The 27,424-nt window shown below is 46.5% G+C and overlaps 4 protein-coding genes across 6 annotated transcripts; 3 read left to right on the top strand and 1 right to left on the bottom strand.

Annotated features, from left to right (window-relative positions):
• Positions 1–161: 161 nt before the first annotated feature.
• On the top strand, positions 162–7,028 carry LOC108030735 (uncharacterized). Its single transcript, XM_050886490.1, has 3 exons — positions 162–301; positions 2,074–2,235; positions 5,768–7,028. The coding sequence occupies exons 1-3, from the start codon at positions 290–292 to the stop codon at positions 6,902–6,904; spliced, it is 1,311 nt and encodes a 436-aa protein (XP_050742447.1). The 5' UTR covers positions 162–289; the 3' UTR covers positions 6,905–7,028.
• Positions 7,029–12,740: 5,712 nt separating this feature from the next.
• Positions 12,741–18,916, top strand: LOC108030931 (mucin-19). Its single transcript, XM_017104125.3, has 5 exons — positions 12,741–13,052; positions 13,670–16,916; positions 17,260–17,603; positions 17,663–17,909; positions 18,545–18,916. Exons 1-4 carry the CDS (start codon positions 13,047–13,049, stop codon positions 17,906–17,908), a joined length of 3,843 nt encoding a protein of 1,280 aa, XP_016959614.2. The 5' UTR covers positions 12,741–13,046; the 3' UTR covers position 17,909; positions 18,545–18,916.
• Positions 18,917–19,486: 570 nt separating this feature from the next.
• LOC108030899 (dynactin subunit 1) lies at positions 19,487–27,420 on the bottom strand. Of its 2 annotated transcripts, none has more exons than XM_050886478.1 (4): positions 26,945–27,420; positions 26,715–26,885; positions 24,584–26,483; positions 19,487–21,293 (listed from the first exon to the last, which is right to left on the bottom strand). In XM_050886478.1, exons 1-4 carry the CDS (start codon positions 27,284–27,286, stop codon positions 19,690–19,692), a joined length of 4,017 nt encoding a protein of 1,338 aa, XP_050742435.1. In that variant the 5' UTR covers positions 27,287–27,420; the 3' UTR covers positions 19,487–19,689. The 2 variants fall into 2 exon arrangements, with proteins under 2 accessions (XP_050742435.1, XP_016959565.2); XM_017104076.3 differs by having other exon boundaries at positions 24,584–26,468; positions 26,945–27,418.
• Positions 21,675–24,587, top strand: LOC108030720 (uncharacterized). 2 transcript variants are annotated; one of them, XM_050886481.1, is made up of 3 exons: positions 21,675–22,003; positions 22,088–22,418; positions 22,507–24,587. In XM_050886481.1, the coding sequence occupies exons 1-3, from the start codon at positions 21,876–21,878 to the stop codon at positions 24,046–24,048; spliced, it is 2,001 nt and encodes a 666-aa protein (XP_050742438.1). In that variant the 5' UTR covers positions 21,675–21,875; the 3' UTR covers positions 24,049–24,587. The 2 variants fall into 2 exon arrangements, with proteins under 2 accessions (XP_050742438.1, XP_050742439.1); XM_050886482.1 differs by having other exon boundaries at positions 21,911–22,003; positions 22,066–22,418.
• Positions 27,421–27,424: the final 4 nt, after the last annotated feature.

Here is a 27,424-nt window from a genome sequence, read left to right as displayed (position 1 = left end):
TTGGAAGTTGGCTATTGGAGGTTGGAAGTGGAACCGGTGAAGCCGGAAAATCTTGTCGCCGGGAAAACGAAACGAATCGAAACCGAGGCGCAGCTTTGTGCCGGTCCTCGTCTTCATCTATAAATACTTTGGCCATGCCGCGCCATCGGCTTAATTACGTTTTTGTCCTTGACATTGAGACCACGGCAGCGGATCGAGGAGCGACAGCAGCGCGTTTTGTCAGCGTTTTTAAACGCCCAGTGCTCAGTGACGTGTTTCCGTAGAATAACCCAAGTGGATTTACAGCGCCATGCGATTCTATGTAAGTGCTGATCAGACGGCAGACGAAATCGGGAATCCGTTTGCTCTTGACTGAGCCACATTTTCGGCAATTGGAAATCGAGAGCGAAAGTTAAGAAAAGCTAACTTTCACTTTAAGTGAAAGTCCAGCAAACGAACTCGAATGCAAATCCACCTTCTGCGCATTGGGGAATCGTAACAATATTTAAGTAACGTTCAACAAGGGATTTTAAAACAAACTTAACATATTTAAGTACAATCTGTGTAGTCATTAGGTTAAGAACAGGACTAAATGGTTTTTAAAAATTTAACAACAGAATTTCGTTACTCTCTTCCTGTGTTAACAAAGTACTACTTTGGATTTTTTAAATTGTCTAAGTCAGAATTAAAAATGCTACTGAATAGTTCATCAAGCTCATCTTAGGAAATATATCTTCCAATATTAATTGGAGTACTTTTTGTTAGTACCTATACAAAGTTGTATACTTTATAATACTATATGATAATTATTTTATTTTCTTGTTTCTATTGTTAAAAGTATAAATGGTGGTTGTCGTTTATATGAACTTTGTGCTATACCGCTGGTTTGTCGATACTTATATCCGTTAAGGTCAACGAATTCCGTTTTCTGTTCACTTATTAGTTTGTGGTTCATTTTTTACATTTCCTTGTCGGACTTTTAATTTTTTTAATTAATTTCTCTGCGTAAATTTATGAATCGACTGTACTTGAAGCCAAGATATTTGAGTCGTGGTTAATTCTTGGCAATGTATTGAGGAAAGAAATGATACGTAATGTCAAATTTAATATTGCGGAATAATCTCTTGGTTTTGTGAGCCCTTGCTAAATCTTTAATTTAACTGTCGTCCTCACACCTGATCCGATCGTGATTCCTGCAGGCTGGTTAATCAACATTTGCCTCGCTATGCCAGCTATGCCGAAACGAATTCGGCCCATTTGCTAGGCTGCGTTGCGGCATTGCATGCATGCCATTCAGGCCACTCGGGCCATTCTTGACAAATCTCGCCGGCAGCGATTCCACATTTCGAATGGCCATCGCCGCTGTGCTAATTAGGCCGACTCGTCGGACCCAAAGCGAAACCTCCCCAAAGCAGCGACACATGCCAATCGCGGCTGGGCCGATCTCGCAATGCGCAACTGCAGCCGAAAATCGAAAATGTCCAAAAATGTTTTGCAATTCGCGGAGAAACAAATGCGAGGCGATTGCAATGGGCAGGAATGGAAAATTGAATTGTACGGCCAGAGTGCAGTCCGAGTGGCCCCCATCCTGCCAGACCCGTTTCCATCGCGAAATCGGCGCGGCTGGGCTACTGGTCTTAAGCAAAGCCATCAATCTCCAAAAGTTTTCGCCGGACAGGCACTTGCTGTCATATGCTCGATACAAATGTGCCCCGGTGTCTATCTGTCTGCCTTATTTTGGATTTGCGCTTGGGTTTGGGATCCTGGGCTTCGGATCGGACGGCAAGGTGTATTTTGCCATTACCATTTGACAACTGTCACAACGCTGTATGACATGGTCTGGCATCGAAACCGAGATCGAGATCGAGAGCGGCATCGGGATGCCGGCCAGTCTCCGAACACGCTCCTCCGTTCGTTGGCCAATTAATTTTGGGGCCCCTGCTTTTTGCTCTCGTTTCCTTTGGGCCCGCGTAATAATTTTGTAGGCAATTTATTAACTGTTTGGTATGTTTGCTTAACTCGTTTTATCGCCCCGTTTATTAAGCGCTCGATTGATAAAAACGCATTCATATTCCGCTTAAATGCCTTTTGCAGATAACGACCCATTTGCCGCCGCCGCCGCCCCTTCTGCCGGCCATCCTGCTCGCTTTGCTCTGCCTGGGGACACGCCCCCCGCCCACCGAGGCGGTCCGGGGCGGGGCACCCGTCGTGGTCGCCGACGACGATGACGAAACCATGGAGTACGCCCCGCAATATGTAAGTGAGCCAGAGCGAAAGAGTTGGAAAAGTAATCCCACTGAGCAGGCCATTCGAGCGCATGATAGGAAAGGTATTATTTTTCTGGGTACTGTGGGAAAAAATGGTACAAAGAAATAGCAGTTTTATCGTGTTTAATACTCGAAAGCGTCTCTAAAAGTCCATATGCTCATTATCAGATTCACTCACTTCCGTATAAGCGCTAATACCTTGAAAAGTATAAGAACTAAAATTCGTTTTCCTAGTGCGCCACTCCCTTAACGAATAAGTCTGTCCTCCGCCCACACGTTTAAAATGTTACAAAAGTGTAAATGGGGTTTTTATTTTCTTTATCAATACCCACTTGCATGCCAAGAATTGATCAAATCATTTATTTATAAAGTTAAAGCACATGTAATTTCTACACGTCAACATAGTTTCTTAAGGTTATTGTATGAGGCATACGTAATTTCATAGTAACACTTAAATGCTTGCAATTTGTGCAGAGATTAGTGCAGCCTTAAAGGCCTTTTCACCTTTTTATCAACTAAAGCACGCCATCAAACACATGACAAAGATATTACTCAATTATAAATACAAGAATTTTGGTAAGCCCACGCTACTTTTTCTGCAGGCCTTAGAAAAAATACTAACAAATAAATAAATATTTTAGCGTAATAATGCGGACAGCCGTCCAAAGTACTGATCGTTAGGCCGCTTTTAAATCGAATAAATCTTTTGACGGCTCACAATTAATTACGAGTTTGATCGATCTATCGGAAAGTAGAGCGGAACCAAGCAGCGATTAATACATCAAGGCGGTTTAATCGGAGTCCCCTCGCGCACGCAGTCCCCTCGCGCACCCAGCGCTAATCCAACGATCGTGGAAAACGCATTTTCCGCCATGGAAAGTGAATGTGGTCGGCTGTTGGCGACTGCAGAATGTGCAGTTCTGTATCTTTCGATGGCTGAATCCGCCTCCGCCGCCGCCCACATAAATCAACTTGTTGGCCCGACCTGACTTCCACTCCATTGTCTTTTCCGCCGGGGAGCCGGGGTGGAGTGGTGGAAGCTGGCAGGTAGCCGAAATCGAGAGATCGCTGAAATGCGAAAATGCGAAATGCGTTTTGCGTGCACACACGATCGGGGGCGCCATATATGGCCCACAGCGCAGCTTGCGGCTGCTGCACCTACGAGCCAAGTAAGCGAAAGGTGGCCCAGAGGCGAGATTGAATTCTTTCCTTTTGTAACTGTTCGGCCGGCGACAAGGTGCGTTTTCGAAAAATGTTAAAATGTTTTCCATGCTGTCTGTCTGTCGGCCGCTGCGACGGGTAAACGCCTTTGGAACTGTCCCGACTGTCAGAAATTTGATTCGAATCGGCGACCGACTGTGTGCTCCCACGATCTGTCGGGCGATTTGTTGTCAAAATGTTGACAACGCGGCGTATGCGTAATTTGCATGTAATTGCGGAGCGCAGTGGAGTGATTGCGCATACGCCCAGCGAGCCAGTTAGCCAAATCATAAATTGGCCGCCCGTAAATTTATGAGTTAAAGTTCACACGCACCCACAAGGCAGCCTGCAAAAGTGGCCACCAGCCGTGGCCGCTGCTCCCAATGATCTCTTTGGGTGGCCAGTGGCCGCCACTGCGCCAGTGCGCCGACTTATGCAACTGTTATTAAAACCTCCATATATCCAGGCGCTCAAATTATTTATAAGGCGCCGTACGGCCTCGCTAGGTGGAGTTGGGAATCACTCAAACTAATAGTCCTTATCCCCAACAGCCACCCAAATGAGTATTTTGGCAGCTCTGAAAAATCAAATAATCTTCTTAAAAAGTCTAGAAACTGTGTGGAATATCGGATTGATATTACGTAACTTTGCTTTAATATCTGTGCACTTAGATCATTTTATGACAATAATTCATATTTTGTTCAGTGCGCAGTACAAGCAAAACCAGAATTCTTACTTAAAATAAAAATTGACTTAATGGTAACATTTATAGCATAACCTACGTTTAGAAAATATTTATATACTTATTTCTGCAAACGCAAATACAAACCTTAGAAACAGAGTCATAATGCAGTAGAATAATAGGAATTTAATTTACACTACAGTTACTTAAGATTTTTTAAATTAATTTGGTTTCTAACTTTGAGAAAGCAATGTCAGAACTTATAAATTGTCCGGTGTTGAAGTTTTAATATGTTCGCTGAAGGGGTGGATTGGATTGAATGAAAATCATCGGTTCATTCCTTAATACGTTTTTCTGTAAAACTTTGGTGACCGTCATCAGTTTAGAAAACTATAGATCTGATTGATTAAGTACTTACAAACCTCCTGTCCAAATAATTTGAGATGAATGTAAGTAATGATGTTGTAGCAGCATTTAATGATATTTAATCTGATGTCACAGATTCCAGTATTCCGGTAGAGGGTAGAGGAATAGGAAAAGGATAGGATGAGGCTTCTAAAACCTTGTTATTTTTGAGCGCTTGTCGTGATAGGGAGGCTTGACTGTGGCACACATAGAGGGACGTGCGTGCGACGGCTGCCGCTCAAGTTACACTCGCTTGTAATCATTTGTTTTGTGCGGACAGCGACAGCGGAGCAGGGAGTTAAAATTGATAGGCAGCGAACAACTGCAGCAGCGGGGCAGAAACCGCCAGAAAAGTATCCAATAGTTACCCGTAGTGACTACTGCAAAAAATGAAAAGATTAAACCAGCCAGCGTTGTGTGCGTGGCCATTTATGGACGTCTGCGCTTAATTGAAGCCAGCGCCAAAGCATGCGAAAACTTTTGCAATTTGCCTTAGAAACACTGAAATGCTGAAGGTGCCAAAAAAGAAGGGGAAAACGCACGAACACACTCATAAAACAAACGTGTCCAAGTGACACCGAATGCTCTACATTTTATATTAATTGAATTTATGTAAATTTTCGGTTGGCTTAGTGGCTGGCTTTATGGGGTTAATGCATGGAGGCGGGGCTATAAATAACAATCTAGAATGTCATTTACGTTTAAATTTAAGTCGTTTGCACTAAACACTGTTATTATCGAAAGCGATAAAAGCTATTAAATCGAGAGCCTTTGGGAGATGGAGTTTCACACATGCCGTACACGGAAAATCCTCTTAAGAGAACCCGTGTTTAAATCGACAATTTGCATTGCCCGTGCCCTTATAGGGTTAAGGTGCTTTTAATTAGGAGTAGATTTAGCGTTGCCTTCAATTTCGGCTGCAGATCAAACGAAAACCCAGTCCCGAGAGCTGTAGAAACCCAACCCAAAGGCCTCCTCCGACTCCAATGGCTTTCAAACTGTGCACAGCGCGCGTTTTTGCCTTGACACAAAAAAGTTGCATTTGTTTCATTTTTATTTGGTTTTTTTGTTGGTCGTCATGAAAACACATAAAACTCTACAGACGTTGACATAGCCATTGGGGTTTCGAAAAGTGTGTGTACGAACTTTGGGTGCGGTTGGACCATAAAGACACTCGCGTTTCCATCGCGTTTTAAAACGCACCGAGTCGTAATCGCCAAATTGTTCGTTTCAGGAGCATCCGGGCTATGCCTTCAGCTACGGGGTCAAGGATCTGCACACCGGAGACGTTAAATCCCAGTGGGAGTCGCGCGATGAGGACGGGGTCAAGGGTCACTACAGCATATTGGAGCCAGACGGCTCCATACGAACGGTTCACTACACAGCCGATGCCAAGAAGGGATTCAATGCCATTGTCAAGACAGTGGGGGCGAACTCGCATCCCATCACAGAGACCCCGGAGGGGAGCAACCACGTGAACGACGACACCTCGCAGTCGAAGATCAACCACTACAGCAAGGACCAGGAGCACATTGTCCTCAGTTCGGACATCAAGCCGCTGAAGAAGCCGATCGAGGACCTGACCCACTCGCACCCGAAGATCCCCAGCTTGATTGAGATCAAGCCGCACGCCAGGATCAAGCAGGTGCCCATGGACATGGATCCGGGAATCCGGGATCGCTTGCAGCAGGCCAGGGAAACTTATTATAAGCAGATAGCTGCCGCCCATAAGTTGGAGGACTATTCGCAGAAACTGCAGCCCACCTACGCGTTGCAAGAGGGCGACTGGAAGGCGGTGATCGTGAATGAGCCCAAGGAGTACCGACCCCACTACACCACAGGATCCCCTGCTCACCCCCACCACGGGTACTACGACCTCTATAAGCCCAAGGAGATCCCTCACAATTACATTCACAAGCCCTCCAATCCGCAACAATCACTCCACACGAGTTTCTCCCCCTCAAAGCCGAGAGTTAGTATCCCCGAAGGCCTCTCCAATCACATCCACCAGAAGAAGGTGGTTCACACCACACCAGGCTTGAAGCACTATAAGTACAAGGGGGTGTCCAAGTCCTATTCGCGACCAGACTACTCCAGTTACTTCCACCGCAAGCCCAAGAAGCTGCGCCCCGTGTTCCCCAAGCAGAAGCCTCGTGCCCAGAGGCCCGAAAATTCTGGTCCTGTTCTCTTTCCGAAGACTCTGGAAGAGGAGTTCGAGGAGTTCGAGGACTTCGAGGAGGACGAGCAGGGGGCGGCGTCGGCCACTCTGGTCCAGAACATGGTGCGGAAGGACAAGAAGCACATGGTTCCCATGTACGCCGGCGGACATAGCTTCGAGTCGGGCAGCTACCGCACCTTGCAAGGTGTCTAGAGTTAAGGATCTATCGCTCTAAGTGCTTCCTTTTACTTATTTATTTGTTTTCTCCATGGGTAATTTATTTGTTTAGTTGCTTAACTCTTAGATATTGTTCGTTAAATAAATTAATGTACCGTTATTCAGTGTATAAATGATTCAGTGGTAAGTAAGTAAGCTGACAGAATCCAGGGGAAACGTACCAGGATAGCTTTAACATTGCTTGAAAATTATAGTTAAGAAATTCTAATACCCGCTTAAAAAGTAGTATTCTGTTTAAACTGATTTTGATTGGCTTGTTAATGTTTTGCAATTAATGCAAAATTGTATTGAAAATATTGATGGTATCAAGTATGGGGAGCTACATACCTTAATCTTTATTTATGTGTAGCAGTTGTTTCTTCCCATCAAAGTGGGATGAAGCTACACACTGGGTTATGCAAAACAAGGAACCCAACACTCCCTGACATGGTAAGTAATGATCAGCTCAGTCCGAACTCTTGCGGCATCAAATTTCCAGCTGCACTTGCCGGAGATTTCCACCATAAATCATAGAACTCAGGCTGGGGCAAACAATAAGCCAGCAAATTCGTGGGTTGACAGGAAATTGCTAACAAGCAGCCAGAGATCGCCGACTTCTGATCCCTCTCCAGTGCCCAACCCCCAATCGAGGCTTGTGATTATGCCGTGCAATTGCCATTGCAGCAGCAACGCCATCCAACAACGAAAGCGACAACCATAAATTAACACCAGTTCGCATTAATTACTTCAAGCCGACAACGCAACTTCGAAAACGCCCCAATAGGACCAAGTGTCAAGTAAAGTGAATGAATACTCTGCATTACTTGTAGATTATAAATATTTAAGTACTCTGTTGATGAAAAATAGTATGGAAAATGGAAGGAACTTTAACGCAATTTAAATGCTATATAAAATTATTGGTGAAAGGGGCTCATGCAGAAATGAAATACCCACAGACATATGAAAATCGGAGCACCTCTCGCAAGAGTATGGCTGAAAAACGCGTGCGATTTGACAGCAAATTATGCGATTGCAATGCCTGGGCACTTCTGAGAATTGTCTCTCACATTTGTTTGGGCCGCTAATTGCTTTTGGCCAGCGTTCTCTGCCGCGGGAGGGGTCGGGATGCTTTCCTTAAAAGGTGTGCGTGTCAGCGGGCCAGCTTTTCCACCGGCGACTGAGGTGACTCCGGCGACTCCGGCGAGCCCCAAACCGGATCTAAGTCCCAAGAGTCTCGGTAGGAGATATACGAGCGCGGACCTGACTCATAGCCCCTGACTACGTTCAATGTCGTTGGACGGAGGCGGCGCCTAATCTAGAAAATTGTAAATTATTTAATTGGGAGCGCTGCCGAACGCCTCTGCACTCAAAGCTGAAATCTGAGAATCAGCGAAAAACGCTCGAGTGGTTTTCAGGCATTCTCACGCGTCTGAAAACGCGCTAAGTGATTCTGCGGCGATCTCCGTTTATGAGCATCGCTTTTATTGGCATCACTTTGGGTCCGATGCTGGGAAACTGGTTCGCCTAGAATCGCAATGTGGGAGCAATTTGCATACGAGCAGTCATTTTTGCGCCGCCCTCTTCACTTCGATCAGCCAGCTTACACTTTGGTCCCTGATCGCAGGTCGATACTTCAATTTATGCACAGAAATCGCAGAAATCCAAGTCAATGCCATACGCAGCGATTTGCGTTGACAAAAAGTGCGAGTTTTCAGCCAGGCACTCGCAATCGAAGTTGAATCAAAATCGCACCCGTAATTAGAATACTCGATCTGCGGTCGGACTAGTTATGCATGAGATTAACTAAATTGGATTAGCCGAGGGGTTGGGCACCCGCAGGTGGGAGAGCCACTGCAGCAGAGCCTAGTCGGTCAGTGGCGTTCATCTGGCTGCTGAGGGGGTTGCCCCAGGAGTTGTGTAAGAGAACCGAGTAGGGGCATTTTAAAATAAACATTATGTCAACCTTATATAGGCCAGCAACTTTTCCAACAAGTCGCCCCTGACGGTATGCTTCATTAATAAATTTGTTTACAGCCAGTCCTTCACAATTACATCCGGCTTATCACCTTCAACTAAAAAGCTGCGTAAAATAGTGCTTGAAATGTTTCGCCTATCTTGAGTAATGAAATTAATAGCACAAGCTTCCCTAGGCTCTTTTTACAAAGGTAAAGTCCAAAAGCAAAGCTTTTAAATATGTGTAAGGCTCACATGTAAGCTACAAGAATATTTAAATTTTTGCTTATATTGAACTGCAAATTTCGCTTATTTACCAGAAGATTTTTACGATGTACGATTTTTATGTTAAGGATGCAAAAATGTCAATTTTTAAGTGATCGCTTAGCTGAAATTATAGAAATTATATTTTCACATCTATGTATTGATTTTTTAATTAATGTCTTATATTTTTTCATAACCTATATTAATAACAGATTTAAATTAAGACAAAAATATTTATTTTTCAGGTAATTATTAATTCAATTAAGTTTTGTAATGAGGACCTAACAATTTCAAATGGATATCACAGACTTTTTTTCCTTATGATGTAAAGATTTAAGATTATACAGAAAAAAAATTTAAATGTATTATATTTCTATTATTATATATATTTGAATATTTTAACAATTTACAACTCTTAATGGACACAATTCTAACAGATCCTTATTTTATTGTTTAAGATATGAAAAAATTAAGTTCATCATAACATTACTGGGAGGACTTCAACGTTTCCAAAAGACAGTGGTTCTAAGCCAAGAAAGTTAAAAGTTAAATTCATATTAATTCAAATGTTTAGTTTTAATTTTTAAATAGAAGAGAATAAAAATAAATAAATTAAGTTGAATTGTAAACCAAATTCCATATTAAAGGGAGAGGTTTAAGAAAAGTAAGTTCGAAAGAATCGAAGTCAATGTAAACAGAGTTTCGAGCATATAGAAAATGAATAAATATTTTTGATAAAATCCGTTCTGTTCGGCCTGTAAAAGAACCGCCCATACACAAATTTGTTAACCTATTGATTACAAATTGTTGTATACTACATTTCAAATGGGATTGCGTCCCATTGAAACCAATTAATAACCGTGACGACTGCCAGCGACCAAACGCACCTTACGACCGCATTTAATTAGCTGTCCGCCGCGGCTGAAGTCTGCCACTTGGTGGCTCTGGCAGCCATCAAGCTGCCACCGCAGCCACATTGTCCCTGACTCGCGAATGACACCGCATGCCGGCCAAATCAATTAAAGACACCCAGTTGGAAGGAGGCGAGACAGACTCTGGGCCAGCGATTACCGATGCGAAATCTGGGCGAGTGAGCCGAAATAAAAGCAACCATAAATGGCTGCCTGGAAAATTGATTGAGCAGCACACGCGTTGACATTTCAATTAGAAGCCCAGGCCGGGCCGAGAGAAAAATCGAAGAAAAACCGAAAGCCCAGACTCGCAATCGCGCCAAAGAATGCCGATCCAGATCGGGAGACGGTTCCGCTGATAAGCCCTGCGACCAATTAAGCTCGGGCGATTGGGTGATTGGGTGTTTCATGATGCGATTTTAATCGGAACAGCCGGGAGAAGAGTTCAGCCCGAAGGAGACTGGAACTTTTCCCGCAGAGTTTACCATTCGAATGCGGCTGGGACGGGCCAGTGCTGTTAATTGAGCATGAAACATGTTTTGGGCCAGCTTTTTTCTTCATTTTGGCTTTTCGCGAACGGTTTTCGCAATTTGATTGAATTTTAATTTTTCAACATTTGCAAACGCGAGCCGAAAAGTCAGCTGCGCGGATTTTAACCTACTTCAGGCTGATCGCTGGACGAGTTTAGTTCGCCTCGCCACGCATTTGTCACACACACGCACAGATCGCCGGGTTGCGTAAGTTTGGCGAAACGATCTGCGGGCTCCAGAGAGCCAGCTACACATCCACAGCCACGGCTTCAGTTACAGCTGGCCATGGCTGCCCCACGACCATGCCTACTTAGCATCGTGACGAAATCAAATCCCAACCCTCCCCCTTGCTTGGGGGCCTTAATTGAAAAATCTTGATTTTCGCCCCAGCCGGATCACTTACATCAAAGATTGCTTCGCGGCGAATCCTATACCTCGGTGGATTGTCGTCCATTCAATAGCGCGGCCACGTTGACCAGGTCGCTGCGTAAACACTTCAAAATTTGCCAAACATATTTATAAAACCGCCGATCTTATGTTCCCCATAATCGCCCGATCTCGCCCGAGAATTCTACAAGCCCAAAATATGTGCGAGTACCGCCAACCAGTTAAGTTAGTGCCAGAGTGCAAGTGTTGCGTGTGCTTTCGAGAAAGGCCGACGGGCTTGGCACTTCGCTGTGTGAGCGCACAACGTGGCGTATGCGTGATGCCAGCGGGGCAGTGTCCAAGTCTCCGCAGCGGCAGGATTATCGACTGCCCGAAATTATGACTTTAGGTAGCCCAATGGTCTGTGCTTATGAGTCCAGTAAAATGCATTTTCCGCACCTCGTGTGAAGTCGCTGCCAACTGTTGGCCACATACTCGTGGGCGATGTCTGGACCTGGCCAAAAGAAAAATGGTCTGGTAATCGCCTTGTTAGGTAGGTCAGTTGTGGTTTGTTTTATTATACGAGGGGCGGGGCAAAACAAGTTATGGGAAGCTATTTAAAGGAAGCTTATATGATTAAATATGTATATTGCTAAATTCCTCTTTTAAAACCCTAACCTTTATCAACTAACCTTCCTGAAGTATATAATTGGTTTATAGCCATATAAATAGCTTGCTGAAATCCACACTAAGAGCGAAAAAGCGATCCCAGCCTCACCCCAAATTCTTTGCCAGGTTTCATCGAGCCGCCATGTCAGCCAGTCGATTTATCAGCCGCGTTAACGCACTGGGTTGGCCACTTCTCGCCGTCTGCACACGGCGTAACCACCCTCGCACAGAGGGTGACACTCGATGCATAGTGACCTTAATTGCCGACAAGTCAGCACTTGGCCATATCTCCGGGCTATTCTATTAGTTACACATTGTATCGCATTATGATGTGGCAATGCGCCTTTTAGCCAACTAATGCACAATCAAGGCCCAAGGCACACGGCACGCATGATCGCACACACACAGGCAGCCACAATTTATTGATAGCGACATTAATACCACAATTCTTGTTTTATTTTCTGCATACATTGCTCTCTATTTTTTCATGATTTTATGGTTTTTCGGTTCGGGGGCCTAGCAAATTGCGTATGCATTTATTTTTCCTAAGCTACACGCAATGGCCGCGATTAAAATCTAAATCAAATTAAGTCGCTTTAAAAGCATACGGGTATGCAAAAAAAACTTCAAAAATTCGAATAAAACTGTGGCAAAAAGAGACTTGGCCAACAATGCACCACGCGCATTTTGTGATCGGTTCATTTTTGAGCCGAGGCGTTCGCGACTATGATCTAATAAACGTTGCCAACCGAGGCTCCGCGCGAAGGTGGGGCCCAACAATTGGCCGGGCAGGTTGCAGTTGGCCAGATTTCAGTTTCCAGCCCGACTTGGAGAGAACAAAGCTGGCTCGAAGCGAGAGCTGCAGTCGAACAGTCATCAATTCTTCATCTGCACGCGCCAAAGTCGCAGCTCATTCGGGTCTCACTTGGCTCTTTCCTTGCAGCCAGATCAATTTTTCGATTTCTCGATTTTTTCCTCGGGCTTGCTACACATATAGTTACACTTTTTTGTCGCTTTGTCGCCAAACTGGTGCGTGGCTGCTGCGCATGCGTGCGAGCTTTTCGCGAGTGTTGGCCAACTGACCGAACGTATATAAGCGATTATAGGGCCGGGCTAGCCAACAGTCCAGTCCAGTCGGCCGCGCGGCTCTGCTCCACATCCCGAATCGATCCGATTCGATTTGAACCGATCCGTTGCGTAGCGTTTCGAGCCGAACCTAGTAGAACTATAGCCAATCGGAGATCAAAGTTAAAGCTATAATTGTGGTTTTCAGAGGGGCCCAAGGATAACCCGTTGGACCTACATCGATCCTGCAGGGACCGCAAACTTGTGAATTCTTTTTTGAAAAGTGCAAATGGTGTGTTACTGAATAAAGATTCTACACAGTTCGTGAGTCCTTACAAGCCAATACCAACCACCGACTGCGCTGAGTTTTAAAGTGATATCATGAAGGTGGGTCCTCGGATTTCGAATTAAAAAATTATACATGTTTTAAGGACAATGAAAAAGGACCTTTTATAATGTGAGCAATAGCAAGTGCGCGATTCGAAAAAATAACTTCAGAAAAGTTTTTACAATTTGTGTAACTCAGATTTACATAAACTAAAATAAATGATATTGGGACCTAAAACTGGATTACAACAAATATTTTTTAGATAGATGTATCTTAAGAATCCGAAATGAGGTTTCAAACCGAAATCAAGCTAAATAGTGTTGTCACAATCTTCCATGCCTAATTTTCATTTTCAACAATTTAAGCATAAACATATTTGTATTATTCTGTACAATTTTGTACAGCCATCTTATAATTTTTGCAAAACATTGCTTGGCTTAACGGATAAAATGCGATACTATTTTATGAACCGTCTACCTTTCAGACTACTTTTATATATAATCTGAATCGAAATGTGATTAAATGTGTTTGAAATTTTATAAAATTTAGCATAAAGCTTCAAAACATTTAAATTTCATTTTAAAGTGTAAAAAGTTGTAGGGTACAGAAATAACTTTTAATGAAATTAGTTTTTTAATATTTTCGATTAACATAACTTTCACCGTTTCGGTTTCAGCTCCATTTGGTAGCCCTTCTGGGCCTGCTCAGTGTGGTTCTGGCGGACCCCTCGCCAACTCTGGCACCACCCATAGTGCCCTGTGTGCACGCGGCCACCGCTGGCTACTCGTATCCTCCGCCGGCGGAGGTAAAGTTCTCCATCTCGCCCGGCGTGACAAAGTACAGCCAGAGCCCGGCGATTTCTACGTACTCGGAGAACGGACACCTCCTGCACACTTCGGTGGGGAGTTCCGGAGCCTCATACCAGTCTTCAGCTGGAATCGAGGGATTGTCCCATGGGGGCATTACTCAGATCGACAAGTACATAGCTCCGGTGCAGAAGACTCTGTTCTCCCCCTCGGCCGAATACGGTGGACCGGGCATTACATATGCGGATAAGTCGCCGGCCGCCAAGTACGCAACGGTAGTGCCTTCGGGAATAGAGGTCAAGAACGTGGTGTCCCCAGCCATCACCAAGTTGGACAACTCCTATTTGCCACCATCGCCGGGGCTCTCGAAAGTGGCCACGTATACTTCACCAGGATACACTTACAGCTCGGCCACCCCGGGAATATCCAAGGTGGCCACGTACTCCTCCCCAGCCCCGTCTAGCATTCCCTACTACGCGCCACCAGTGACGTCCAAGGTGGAGACCTACACCTCTCCTGGATACACGTACTCCAAGGCCACTCCAGCTTTCTCCAAGGTTGAGACCTACAGCTCTCCTGGTTACAGCTACGGACAGGTCTCGTCCGGAATCTCTAAGATTGCCACCTATTCGCCATCGATTTCATATTCGGCGCCTGCCATCGCCAAGGTGTCCACCTACGCCGCCCCTACTGTAAAATTGGGCACCACTTCGTCACTGCTGTCCACCCACGGAACAGGCTACTCCGCCAGCTATGCTCCCTCAATAACTAAGTACAGCCAGGCCGCAGATGTGTCCCATCAATACCTTTCCAAGCCCATAGTGGCCGCCTATCCAGCTGCTCCGGTGATCACAAAGGTGGCTGCCAGCTACGGAGGCACTGCATCCGGAGCTCTATCCCACCAATATGTCTCCCAACCCGCTCTGGTCGCAGCTCCGGCAATCGCCAAGGTGGCTGCTTACGCTGCTCCAACGGTGGCGACCTACTCATCCGCTCCCGCCATCACCAAGCTCTCCACGAGCTATGGGGCTTCAGGATCGGGGGCAGTCTCCCATCAGTATGTGTCCAAGCCGGCAGTGGCCATTTCCGCAGCTCCCGCAATCGCTAAAGTAGCCACATATGCTGCTCCGGCAGTCTCCACCTATGCCACCGCTCCAGCAATCTCCAAGGTGGCCACCTATGCTGCTCCTGCCATTTCCAGCTACTCCTCTGGCCCTGTCATCTCAAAGGTAGCCAGTTACGCAGCTCCCACTGTATCAACCTACTCATCAGGCTCTAGCTATGGAGCAAGTGACTCAGGGGCTGTATCCCACCAGTATGTCTCCAAGCCGGCAGTGACCATTTCAGCTGCTCCTGCTGTAGCCAAGGTGGCCACTTATGCTGCTCCCGCCATCTCCACCTACTCCTCTGCTCCAGTGGTGGCCAAGGTGGCAACTGGCTATGGAGGAAGTGGGTCAGGATATAGCTCAGGTGCCTTTTCCCATCAGTATGTCTCCAAACCAGCGGTGGCCATTTCAGCTGCTCCTGCCATTGCCAAGGTGGCCACTTATGCTGCTCCTGCCCTTTCCACATACTCATCAGCACCCGCTGTGACGAAAATCGCGAGCTACGGAGGATCGGGCCATGGGGCCGTCTCCCACCAATATGTTTCCAAGCCAGCGGTGGCCATTTCCTCAGCGCCAGCAATCGCTAAAGTGGCCACATACGCTGCTCCGGGCATCTCTACCTATGCCACTGCTCCTGCAATCTCAAAAGTGGCAACCTATGCGGCTCCTGCCATATCTACGTACTCCTCTGCCCCCACTCTCGCCAAGGTTTCCTACAGTCAGGCAGCGGATGTGTCCCACCAGTACATCTCTAAGCCCATTGTGGCAGCCTATCCGGCAGCTGCTCCCGCGGTGGCCACCTACTCATCCGCTCCTGCCATTACCAAGCTCTCCACCAGCTATGGAGCTTCTGGATCGGGAGCTGTTTCCCACCAGTATGTATCCAAGCCGGCAGTGGCCATTTCCGCTGCTCCTGCAATAGCTAAAGTGGCCACATACGCTGCTCCGACCATCTCCACCTATGCTACCGCTCCGGCGATCTCCAAAGTGGCCACTGGATATGGAGGAAGTGGATCGGCATATAGCTCTGGAGCCGTTTCGCATCAGTACGTGTCCAAGCCAGCGGTGGCCCTTTCAGCAGCTCCTTCCATCGCCAAGGTGGCAACTTATGCTGCTCCCGCCATTTCCACCTATTCTTCTGCACCCAGCCTCACCAAGATCGCCACTGGCTATGGGGCATCCGGCCATGGTGGTTCCGTCTCCCATCAGTATGTCTCAAAGCCGGCGATCACAGTGGCTCCAGTGACTCCTGTTCTCTCCAAGGCTTACTTGCCTGCTGCTCCGGCCGTCGCCTTGCCTGCCAAAGTAGCCACAGGATACGGAATCAGTGGCTCAGGAGCCGTCTCCCATCAGTTCGTATCCAAGCCAGCTCCGGCCGTTGCCAAAGTGGCCAGCTATGCTGCTCCGGCTATTTCCAGTTACTCGACTGGATCTGCAATCTCAAAAGTAGCCTCCTACGCCGCTCCTGCCATCTCCACATACTCATCGGCACCCGTTATTTCGAGTGGCCACGGATATGGAGGAAGTGGCTCTGCGTACAGTTCGGGAGCTGTCTCCCATCAGTATGTTTCCAAGCCGGCGGTGGCCATCTCAACTGCTCCTGCAATAGCCAAAGTGGCCACCTACGAAGCTCCAGCTGTGAGCCACATTTCCGGGGGACATGCGATTAGCTCTGGTCCCGTGTTGGCCACTAAAGTTGCCACAGGCTACGGAGGAAGTGGAGCGGGATACAGTTCGGGAGCAGTTTCCCACCAATATGTATCCAAGCCCGCAGTGGCCATTTCAGCTGCTCCTGCCATCGCCAAGGTGGCCACCTATGCAGCCGCTCCAGCAGTGACCCACATCAGTGGAGGCCCATCGATCCCACTGGAAGTGGGTCTCGGGTACGGGCCCAGTGGCCATGGACACGGCGGAGCACTGCTCGGTGCTCCTCTGACCAAGTTGACATCGGCTCCAGCATATTCCCTGGGTGGAAAGCTGGCCAGCAGCACGGCCTACGGAATCCATGCTGGTAAGTCTTTTACACAGCCCACTCACAATATTATATAATATTAAAAGTGACAGCATATTACTAATAATATCAAAAATAATAATTAATAGTTGTTGCTGTCAATGTTTGTAATGAAATATATATATTTAAGAAATATATTTTCCTTTAAGTTGAACGTAAATTAACGTAACCTTCACAAATAACAAATATGCTTTATATTATCAGTGGAATAGCTAAAACATAACACGTATACAAGTTCTAATCTCCTTTCAACTTGAAAGTTTCATGTATTGTATAAAACCATACATCTGAGGGTTTATGTGTACGCAAGCAATGCAACAAAGAATCAAACTCGTCCTTCCAGGCAATTTGGGACATGGAGCAGGTCCCACTGGCGGCTACTATGGAGCTATCTCTTTGGGTCACGCAGCCGTATCGCCAGCCCTGTCCTACCACGGTCTGCTGTCGCATGGCTCTGGTCTGGCCCCAGCCTCATCCTCGCTGGCCCATCTGGACTCCTCCCTGAGCGGATACTCGCACGGAGTGGGCGGAATCGGACCTCTGGGAGCAGGATTCTACCGCTATGCTCCAAGTGTGCCGGCCCTGAGCAGCCACGCCCCCGTGGCAGCCACCGCCTACTTAAAGTCGGCGCCCGTGGCACAGCACGCCGTTCTAAAGGTGGTGCCTGAGCAGCACCTTGAGCACTTCGTGAGTGACCCATGTTTCCCTGGGGAACGCTTCCTATAATGATTCCCTGTTATTCCTAGGACGCCCATCCTCGCTACGCTTTCGAGTACGCTGTGAATGATCCCCACACGGGCGATAACAAGCACCAGAAGGAGGAGCGCGATGGAGACGTGGTGAAGGGCGAGTACTCCCTGGTGGAGCCTGATGGCAATGTGCGCACTGTGAAGTACTACGCCGACTGGGAGACTGGCTTCCACGCCGAGGTCATCAACAGTCGCGATCAGGGCAAAATTGTGGCCAAGCGCCAGACGGAAACTAAGTCGTGAGGTGAGTCCTAAATTAGGAAAGATGCCTAATATAGGGGTCTAAGATTAGCGGGATTAGCCCTGATATCCCAGATGCCAATATCTAGAACATCAAACGTAATTCATTTATAAAAACGTAACTCCAATAACTTTTACCTACTATAATATTTTTTAAATTTTAAGATTAAATAGGACAAAAAAGGGCTTCTTATAGGAATGCATTAATATAAAAGCAGGATTTTCGAGAGCTGAACTTGCTTAATATTAGATTGCTTAGTTGCCTTTCCTTGTGATTCCATTATTTTTGAATTTAACGGAATCTCTTTGCTTTTATTACTGTTTACTTTTTAAAATCTACAAAAAATGAATTGAAAGGTTCAAAGTGCCACAACGTTATATAAAAATAAAATAAAAGTATTAGAGCAGCAGTAGTAGAAAGAATTTGTGGCAGAGATAAGACCTAAACTCTTTTCTGTCAGTCGAAAATACTACCATCTCCCCCTACACTAGTTTAAGGTCGAAGTATTCACAATTTAAAAATCTTTAGATCTTAAAATTTATATTTTAGCAAACTACTAGGCTATTTACTATTAATAATTACTTTTGTTTTATTTATTTCTTTAATGTTGTCTCTCGATAAAATGTTTTTGTGTACAGCTCTTCATAGGTCGCAAATTGTTTTGTTCGTTCAGCAACTGTAAATAGCCTCAAATCCAATCGTCTTCTCATTAAACATTAAACGTATTTATGTAAATCCCACAACGACAACGATGTCATCCTGCCACGATATATCCAATATCCAACTACATATCCGCCCTCCACACCGCCCATTCTGGATCCCCGATTCTGTGCTCATGTGATAAGCGTTTCGTCTCATTGAACTGCTTGCGCTGCTCTCATCTCAAACTGCGCGCCTCTATTATGCCCAACTACTTGTACATAAGGGATTGTATATGATATTTTGTAAAATGTGAATTTCAAATAAACGACATTCAAGAACGCTACAGTCGGGGGTGCTCGACAATGAAATTGATTAATCTTATTTTTATTGTGACAAAAAACTACTGCTACCGAAACGTTCCTATTAATTTCGTCCAGTAGAAAATATGTATATATTGGGTTTTCAAAAAATTCCTGCGGTATTTTTATTGAATTAATGCAACGTCTGCTACTTTGCCGGCTGAATCGACCAATTCAGCGATTTTGTCGCCATATTCGACGGAGCGTGGCGCATCTTCGACAACCTCTACACCAGACTGGAAACGTTGAATCCATCGATGTGCGATGGCAATGGAAAATGTATCGGGTCCAGAAACTGCTAAAATTTTATTGGCGGATTGGGATGACATTTTTGCCTTTATCGTAGTAAGTAGTACGAATTGACGAATAAAACTAGAACTATGAGCTCATGACTTTTTCGACAACCTAATACTTCTGAGTTCAAAGACATCTTTTGCAGGTCATCCACCTCTCTTACTAATTCTAAATTCTAAATCATCATTAAAATTTTATGTTTTTAGGTTAGAAATAGTTGCTTTTGAGCTGCAACAAATAATTATTAAATATTAAATCCTTTTCATATCAACAACACAGTTTATTTTCCATTTGTCTAAGTAATGTAAATTTGTTTATTGCCCGATAAACACGAAATGAACCATATAATTGTACAGTTTTCATATATACTTGTATATAATATCTAGTTTCGTACAAATAATTATTAATATGTTGTTGTTATATATAAGCCGCGAATCACATATACCTTTGTTACGACTGAAATACAGTTGGAATACTTATTCGTATAACTAGAAGTTTTGTCCGAATGCTCTGCGCAAATCCTCGCTGATGAAGAGGCCGAAATCAGTGTTTTTGGCCCGATGCGGATGCTGTGTGCAATATGTCTGGAAGATATGTCGCAGGATGCGGCTGCCCTGCAGCTCAATCTCCAAGCGTCGCCGGCTGCCAGCAGTACCCATGTCCAGATGGGCAAGGAGCCACTGGTTCTTCAGTGTGCGGAGGTCCTTCTCCAGGTTGCACAGCTCCTGGCTTTCGGTTCGAGGAACATGCAGTGGCTCCAGGGCGGCGAAGGTCTTTCTCATCTCACTGCCCTGCAACTGGACTCTTAGGTGCCTCTCCTGGCGCAAAGCCTGATGGAGCATGTTCATCTCCCGGTTGGAACTTATCGTGGTGCTGGTCACGCAGGCACTGTCCGCCTGCTGCTGCTCCTGCCAGTGCTGCTGCGCCTGCTCCAGGATGGATATCTTTTCCGCTAGTATGTTCAGGGCCTGTCCGAGGGCCGCTTCCTTAGCCAGGATCGACTGCTCCAGTTGCTCCACCGCCTCTGCGAATCCGGACAGCACGTGGCACTGCTTGCTCAGCTGCTTCTCGGCCATTTCCTTGCGGACCTGCAGCTCCGAGAAGTCCTGCTGCTTCATCTTGGCCATGTACTTGAGGCTTTTGATTTCTTTGTCCCTCTCAGCCACAGTCAGCTCAAGATTTTTCACGTCCTCATAGTGCCGTTTCACCTGGGCAGCCCGTTCCTGCAACGTGTTGCTAATTGGATGCCGCACATACTCCGTGTTCACATCAGTGGATTCCAGCAGGGTGAAGAGCTCGTCCATCTGCTCCTCCAGGAGTTGCATGCAACGCTGGCTGTAGGCGTCCACTTCCCTGGGCTCCTCGCCCTCCTGACTTGAAGCAAACTTATTGTAGTTGAGCACCAGCATCCGCCATAGCTTTTCGTGGGCTATTCCCCCATTTGAGTCCTTGCTGGCCTCTCGGGCTGTGGAGCCCAGCAACCGGATGAGAGCCCCCAGTGCCTCATTGGCCTCAAGAATTCTTTGGTAGCGGGCGCACTGCATTCCCGTCCAGGAGGCCGTCTTGCTGCCACCCAGCTTCCTCTGGAGCTTCTTCAGTTTCTGCTTGTGGGCACAGCTCTGCTCCATCAGCATCTGCATGCAGGCAAAGGAGGCGGTCTGCTCGTGACCCAGTTGTATAATGGTGTGCATCAGCCCCGCATTCGCATTCACGGCGTCTAACCCCGCTTCATAGACCTCGATCAGGGCTTCATAGAGTTGCTGCTCGTCCAGAAGCTCAACGAGCGTTTGCGGTGGCATCAGGTTTTGGTGCAATCCACTGACATAGTGAAGCACCCGACGAATAGGTTCGCAGTTCGAATGCTCATCTAGTTGGCCAGTCTTGAGCAGACGCACAAACTCGTCGAGCTGCTGCTCCTGGGCCTCCAGATCACTCCGATAAATGGCCGCATGGGTGCACAGCTCGTAGGCGCAGTGGTTGAGCCCGTGGCGAAACTGCTGGAGCACCAGCTGGAGGCTCTTTAGCAAATAGATGCACTGCGACCTGAAGATGTATCTCTGCACTGAGTAACCCTCGAAAATGGCATCGCGACCTGTTGATTTAAAACATTAAAGATTTTCCATCAGTGTTTTCAATTAAAAGCCCTGCTCTGATACTATCATCCTTTTTCTGAAATTTCCCAATTCCATTTTAAACGCGATAACATTTATAGATTTCATTATCCGAACCGCAATAGAAATATTTCGAGTACTCGTATCTCAAAAATAAAAATCAAAAACAAAAATGGAAGTTATAGCTTCTATAGGAATGATCGGAACAATAATGGAAACAATCTAAATTTCCTGTTTTTTTGGCATCTTTAGAAAATTATTTTTTTTTTTTAAAAACGTACGAGACATGGGTACGTTTTTAAACACTGTAAACTTTACTTGTAGCTTATTGGTGATATCAACCTTAAAGACAATAGGCATGGCTTTCCAATGAAATAAGGTGACTACTCTGTTTTTTTAATAATTTTTAAACGACAGTTGCTAACGCAGCCACACTTAAGGAGTTGTAAATAAGTTGAAGCCTGACAAATCAGTTCTTAATTTTCTCTCGAACGATACCACGTCCGTCGAAATTCAATGTGGATACTTCGTCGAACTGGGAAGGACATACGTCTGGCTCCACAATGAATTTAGCTGAATCAGACACAGAGGAGGTCGAGGAGTCTCCAGACTATTTATTCAGTGATGATAAGATAAATAATTTTTATGACAGCGAGGATAAAACTACATTAGAAAGCAGCAAGGAAGGCAGGTAGGAACCGTAAATATAAATCAATTTAAGGCTGAGCATATACAAGTTTTCCGTACTTATAGCATTTGGACTTTCTCCATTTAGGGCCCCAATGACAGCGGAAGGTCCAGAATCAGATAATCCATTGCCACCACCGAATTCATCGGGGTTAGTCAATATCCGCCGCTTACCCATCAAATACATGAAGAATCAGGAGCCGTTGGTACGCAGGTCGGAGTCAAAACCTTCTGGCGATAGAGAGGTACCCCCGATAATGGTACCAGAGTCCTTAAATGACCACAAGAAGCACAATTATATAAACCATCCGGATTCGTATGACTCTGACCTGCCAACCTCGGATGATATTTGGCAGACCTTTAAGGAAATAGGGGAGGGATTGGTGCCGTCGGAAGCAGATTGGCCTCTACGTTGTAGGGTAGGTCTGAAAAAAGTCTATGCCTTCACACCCTGGAGAACCGGAAAACATGATTACCAAGGGAATCTTCTCTAAAATATTTCCTCAGGAAACGAATGCTGCGGAGGGACTTTTTAACGGGGAAAAAGACAGCAAGTGTATCAATGACTCCAAGCATCGTCGCATTTTTAGCGATGCAGAAATCGCCTTTAATCACATAAATATTGGTGAGGAGGAAGACCGGGCCCTGGATGATTGGATACAATTGGAGGGGCTGAACGAACCTCAAAGCGATATTGAAGAGTTTGATAAGCTATTGAGCTTAGCTAGAGACCTGGAGAAGAATCGGGATGTCCTGTTTGATATGTTAAAGCCCAAAAACCTTCCTACCACGCAGGCAAAATTGAATGAGTTACCTTGTAAACTCTATGCTGTTGAGCCGCAGTGCAGAACACGTGCGCCCGATGAAATGATGTTGGAAGCTATTTCCGAAGACGACGTTCCAGAGATTAACATTGTTGAGTTATTTAAGGAAATGGAACTGCATGGGCTTAGACCAGAGCGCCCCGTCATTCTTGATGTTAGAGATATTGGATCAGTCCCGGCGAAGCCCGAAGATGAGGCAGCGATTCAGGACTGGCTACAGCAATGCAGTGGCAGCATTTCCCATCAACTACAGTTTCCGATTAATGAGCAGAGTGGCAAGCCAACGTCCACGGATCCAGGAGCCATTGATTTCGAAAGCGAGATAGACAAGGAACAGACAAAGGCCAGGACATCGGGAAGGTCCATTCGGTGCTCTCCCCCTGAGAACGAATGGCAGAATAGCTTCGCAGTGCGCCTTGGGGACTTCGAGGATATCATTGACCAAAGTATGACGGAGTACAGGGACCCGCAAGCCAAAAAACCCCGCTCTAAGTGGAACCACCAATATGGCTTCAAGTCCACAGAGCGATTGGCGAGATCGTTGGTGCTTCCACCCTTGCCAGCTCATATCGAGCAGTGCCTCCAGAAGATCAGGATTCTAAGACGTCCCACCAAACGTCAAAGCGAGTTCCCGAGCTTGCCTGTTGGAATGAAGTTCTGCAAACTGTTTTGCACCCTGCAACTGAACACAAACTTGGATCTAGATATGGCTGCAAAGACCCTTGATAACGCCATTTACAATAGAGATGTGGGTGTGATCGAAGTGCGGTATGAGGCCACGCAGATAGGCTGGATATGGGCCAATGGCACCGTGATGATTCTCAACGGCAGAAGTAACGCAATGTTGGCCGAAACCCAATGCGATATCGTGGCGAAGATTATGGGGAGGGAGAATTTCAAGGCCGACCCCTCCCACAAGTTGTTACATTTACGTCTCTTTTCCGTTGCCAACTATCCCTGGGGTGTTAATTTGGATAAATTTAGTGAGCTCCACTGCCTTTCTTCAGAACCATTCCTTCGTGAGATGAAGTTCTGCTACTACGTGAATAAGAATGTGCCCGGAGTGGCAGCCAGGCTTTATGAGTCGGGAATCGTCCAAGTGTTTGCCATGACCACGGCTGAGGCGGATGAAATGCTGAAGAAAGTGTACCTACTTTCAGCCAGTTATCGAATGCCCGAACTCAAAAATAAAACAAAATACAATCGAGTCCAAAAATTAAAATAAAAGGTTAAAAAAAACAAAATAACAAGAGCAAAAACTAAAACATCAAAAAATATGTGTTCAATATGTACGCAATTAAATATAAAGTATAATCAATTTTTATATTTCTGAGTTAAGCGCTTAGGGATACCATTATCAAAACTATTGATTAAAGTTAGAAAAAAATACCCCTTACACTTTTACAAAAATTTAAAATGTAAGCGCAAGACAGGTGAAAGTTTAAGCGTTGCACCGTGCTGAAGTAAACTTATTCTGCGAAAGAACGTCTAGAACCTCCATGCCTAGTCCCAACTTCCTACCTCTTAAAGTTTTCGAGATGTCACCGTTGACACGGACGAATGGGCTGACTGATATTGCTGGATCGACTCGACTGGTGATCCTAATCAAGAACATACTACAAATACTTTAAGGGTCGCTACGCTCTACTTTCTGACGAAGCTAATGAACCCCTTTCCTCAACGAGAAATGGATACTCAAAATGTATGAAATAATAAGATCTAAGAACGACTTCAAAGTACAAATAAAGAATATCGCTCACCAAACTCGCAGGCCGTGGGAAACTTCTCGTTGATGGCGTGGCACACGATGGTCAGTTTCTCATTCATCCGCTCGAGTAGGAGCATGACCAGCACCACGTCGTGCTCCCCTCCGCGCAGAAGGAACTGCTCGGGGACGAAGGCCAGGACGTGCTCCAGATGCTGTCGCTGCAGCCTCAGCTCCACAGTCTTGATCTGCTGCTCCAGCGCCCTGCCGTAGGCCTTGCTCACACTGAAAATGTGCTGGTAGTCCGTCTGACTCTGATTGGATCCTTCCTCCTGCTGGGACTCGTTGGCACTGCTGAAGTCCTCGATGGACAGGGTGCCGTCCGCGCGGAGTTGCAGTTGTTCCTGCAGCTGTCTGACCAAATCCCTGAACTTCATGATGGTCACGTCGCGGTCGTATAGACTTTCCATGGCTGCGTTTTTCTGCTGCTCAAGGATCTTTACTTGGCTGCTCAACTTGTCGATTTCCTCGCGCAGATCGGTTTCCAGCTCTTGGTTGCTCTCAATAAGTTGTTCTTGGATTTGTTCCAGTGCCTCCAGTTCGTTAACTTCGTCCTCCAGCAGCTTGACGCGATCTTCCAGCTCTAGCTTGAGCGAAGCCAGCTGCGTAACCATGGACTCCGCTCCGAGGGATGCATCTACCTGCTCTTTCAGATCCATTAGTTGCACCTCCATGTTGTCAACCCTTCTGCTTAGCAATTCTTTAATACTTTTCAGCTCGTTGATCTCCGAGTGCTTCGTCTCAAGTTCCTTGTGCGTTTTCTGGCCCAGCTGCTTCTCCTGGGCGAGAGTGTCCCTCAGTCGGACCACTGTCTCCCGGAGGCGTTGGTTGTACTGCTCCAACCGAAGGAACTCGCCGGCTGATTGGCTAGCAACTCCCACACCCGAGTGCTTCTCACTTTTCTCAATGCGTAGACCCTGCTGCTCCTCCTGCTCCGCCTTGAGGATCTCCACATCCAGGCTGAGTTCGTCATTTCTTTCCTGTGCCATTTCCAGCTCCATCTGCAGGGTCTCCATGCGCTCCTCCGCCATTTCCTTGTCCAGTGTGAGCAGCTCTATGCTCTCAGCAATCTCGTCCAGCTCCCTCTTAAATTTGGAGGAAGCATCCTGGGCCTCCCTTAGTTCGTGTCGTGATCTCTGCAGCTCCCTCTGGAGCAGTACCTGCTGCGTCATGATCTGCGACTTGAACTCCATGAGCTGCTCGTTGTGAATCCGCATCCGCTCTAGCTCTAGAAGCTTAAGTTTATCCTCGCTCTTCTGCCCCCTCAGCAGCTGAAGTTCCTCCTTTAGTTGGCGGAGCTCTGGGCTATCCAAGGGCGGAGCTACCGAGCTGGGAGTTCGGAGTGCTGGCCCAGGGGTAAACTGGGGTCTCAAGATCTCCAGGAAACGCGGTTCCACAAAGGCTGCTGGCGCAGTCCGCTTCACCGAGCTCGTGGGACTCATGCTCGTCTTACTGCGCTTGGGAGCCAAGGCCAGGGGCACCGGCATGGCCAAAGTGAGCTGCGCCGTGGAGCTCTGGGCCTGTGCTGTGGTTGGCTTGGGTTGGCTAATCCGCGTGGGCCTCAATTGGGTGTAGGATGTGGATCGCCTCTGGTTGCAGGTCATGTTTGGCGGCGTCAGTTGGGCAATGGCCTTCTGTGCTGGCAACTCTCCTATTGTGCTTGTCTGGAGGGGATTGGCAGGCGGCCCTTGCCTCGAGTTCGATGCATCTTTGATCTGGGGCTGTTCTTTCTTCTTCGCAGCCTCCTCTTCCTTCCCTTCGTGCTGTGGTAAGTCTTTGCATTCCTCCCTTGCTTGCTCTAAGACTCCACTCCTCTTGGGAGAGGTGTTTTTTTCTATGACGTCCTCCACTTGCGGAGGGCCTTCAGTTACCATTGGATTCTGGAACAAAATTGACTGATTTTACCACTTTATTGAAATATTTTTAAAAAAATAATTAAGGTGAAAAATAATGAATGACAAGAGTGCATATTGAAGTATTGAAAGTAAGACAATGGATATTTAGGTAACTTATACTATAACTTTGTTTATTCTTGTTTTTATTTTATATAAGATGTATACGCGCGAACAGTCAGTTGTTTGGCTTGGCCTATATTTTATGTATTTAGTCGCATTTCCACAACTCACCTTTGGAAGCTGCAGAGGTTGTTGTTGGCTCCCCAAAAACTTCCCGGAAGTCTTCGCTAGTGCCTGTTCCTTAGAGGACTGGGTGTTCCTGTTCCTATGCTGTGGTGATGGAGTAGAAGCAGCTGCCTTCGCCTTACCAGACGTGCTGGCCATCTGCTCCCTCTGGTTATCCTGCAGGAAGTAGCTGAGGTTACACGCCCACTCGGAACCTCTCGACTTGCATTACTCACCTGCTCCTCCACGGACCTGCCCCCGCCGCTCCGCCTCGAAAGTTTCGCTCTCGCCCCGTCACGCTGCATTTCATCGGTTTTTCGATTATCCGCTCCTTTCGGCAACTCGGCAATCCTCACCAGCTGCTGGGCACGCACGAAGAGTCCGCAATTGGTAGGACACTTGAAGTAGATGCTGCCGTGGACACTCCCATTGTTTTTACCCAGAGGTGCGTCCAAAACCACGCCGTACCAGAGTCCGGCGGCGAAATTAGTGCGTCCCACATAGGCAACCGTGCCCTGCAGATTTTTTCCCGTTACCTCAACGCGCTGGCCAAGTTTCAGTTCTCGGGGGCTCATCATATAAGCGTTGGGCTTACGTCATCTTGTGGACTTGGTAGCCCAGTTGGATGAGTCGATGGCGTGTGTAATCCCAGTTAGCAGCTTGCAAAACTGCAGCACTGAGCAAAACCGATGCGAAAGCGAGTCATCATGTGCCTA

This window comes from Drosophila biarmipes, chromosome 3L, assembly GCF_025231255.1.
Source record: "Drosophila biarmipes strain raj3 chromosome 3L, RU_DBia_V1.1, whole genome shotgun sequence".
Taxonomy (NCBI): Eukaryota; Metazoa; Arthropoda; class Insecta; order Diptera; family Drosophilidae; genus Drosophila; species Drosophila biarmipes.
The sequence above is the reverse complement of the archived record's forward strand: the minus strand, read 5'-3'. Positions and strand labels throughout refer to the sequence as shown.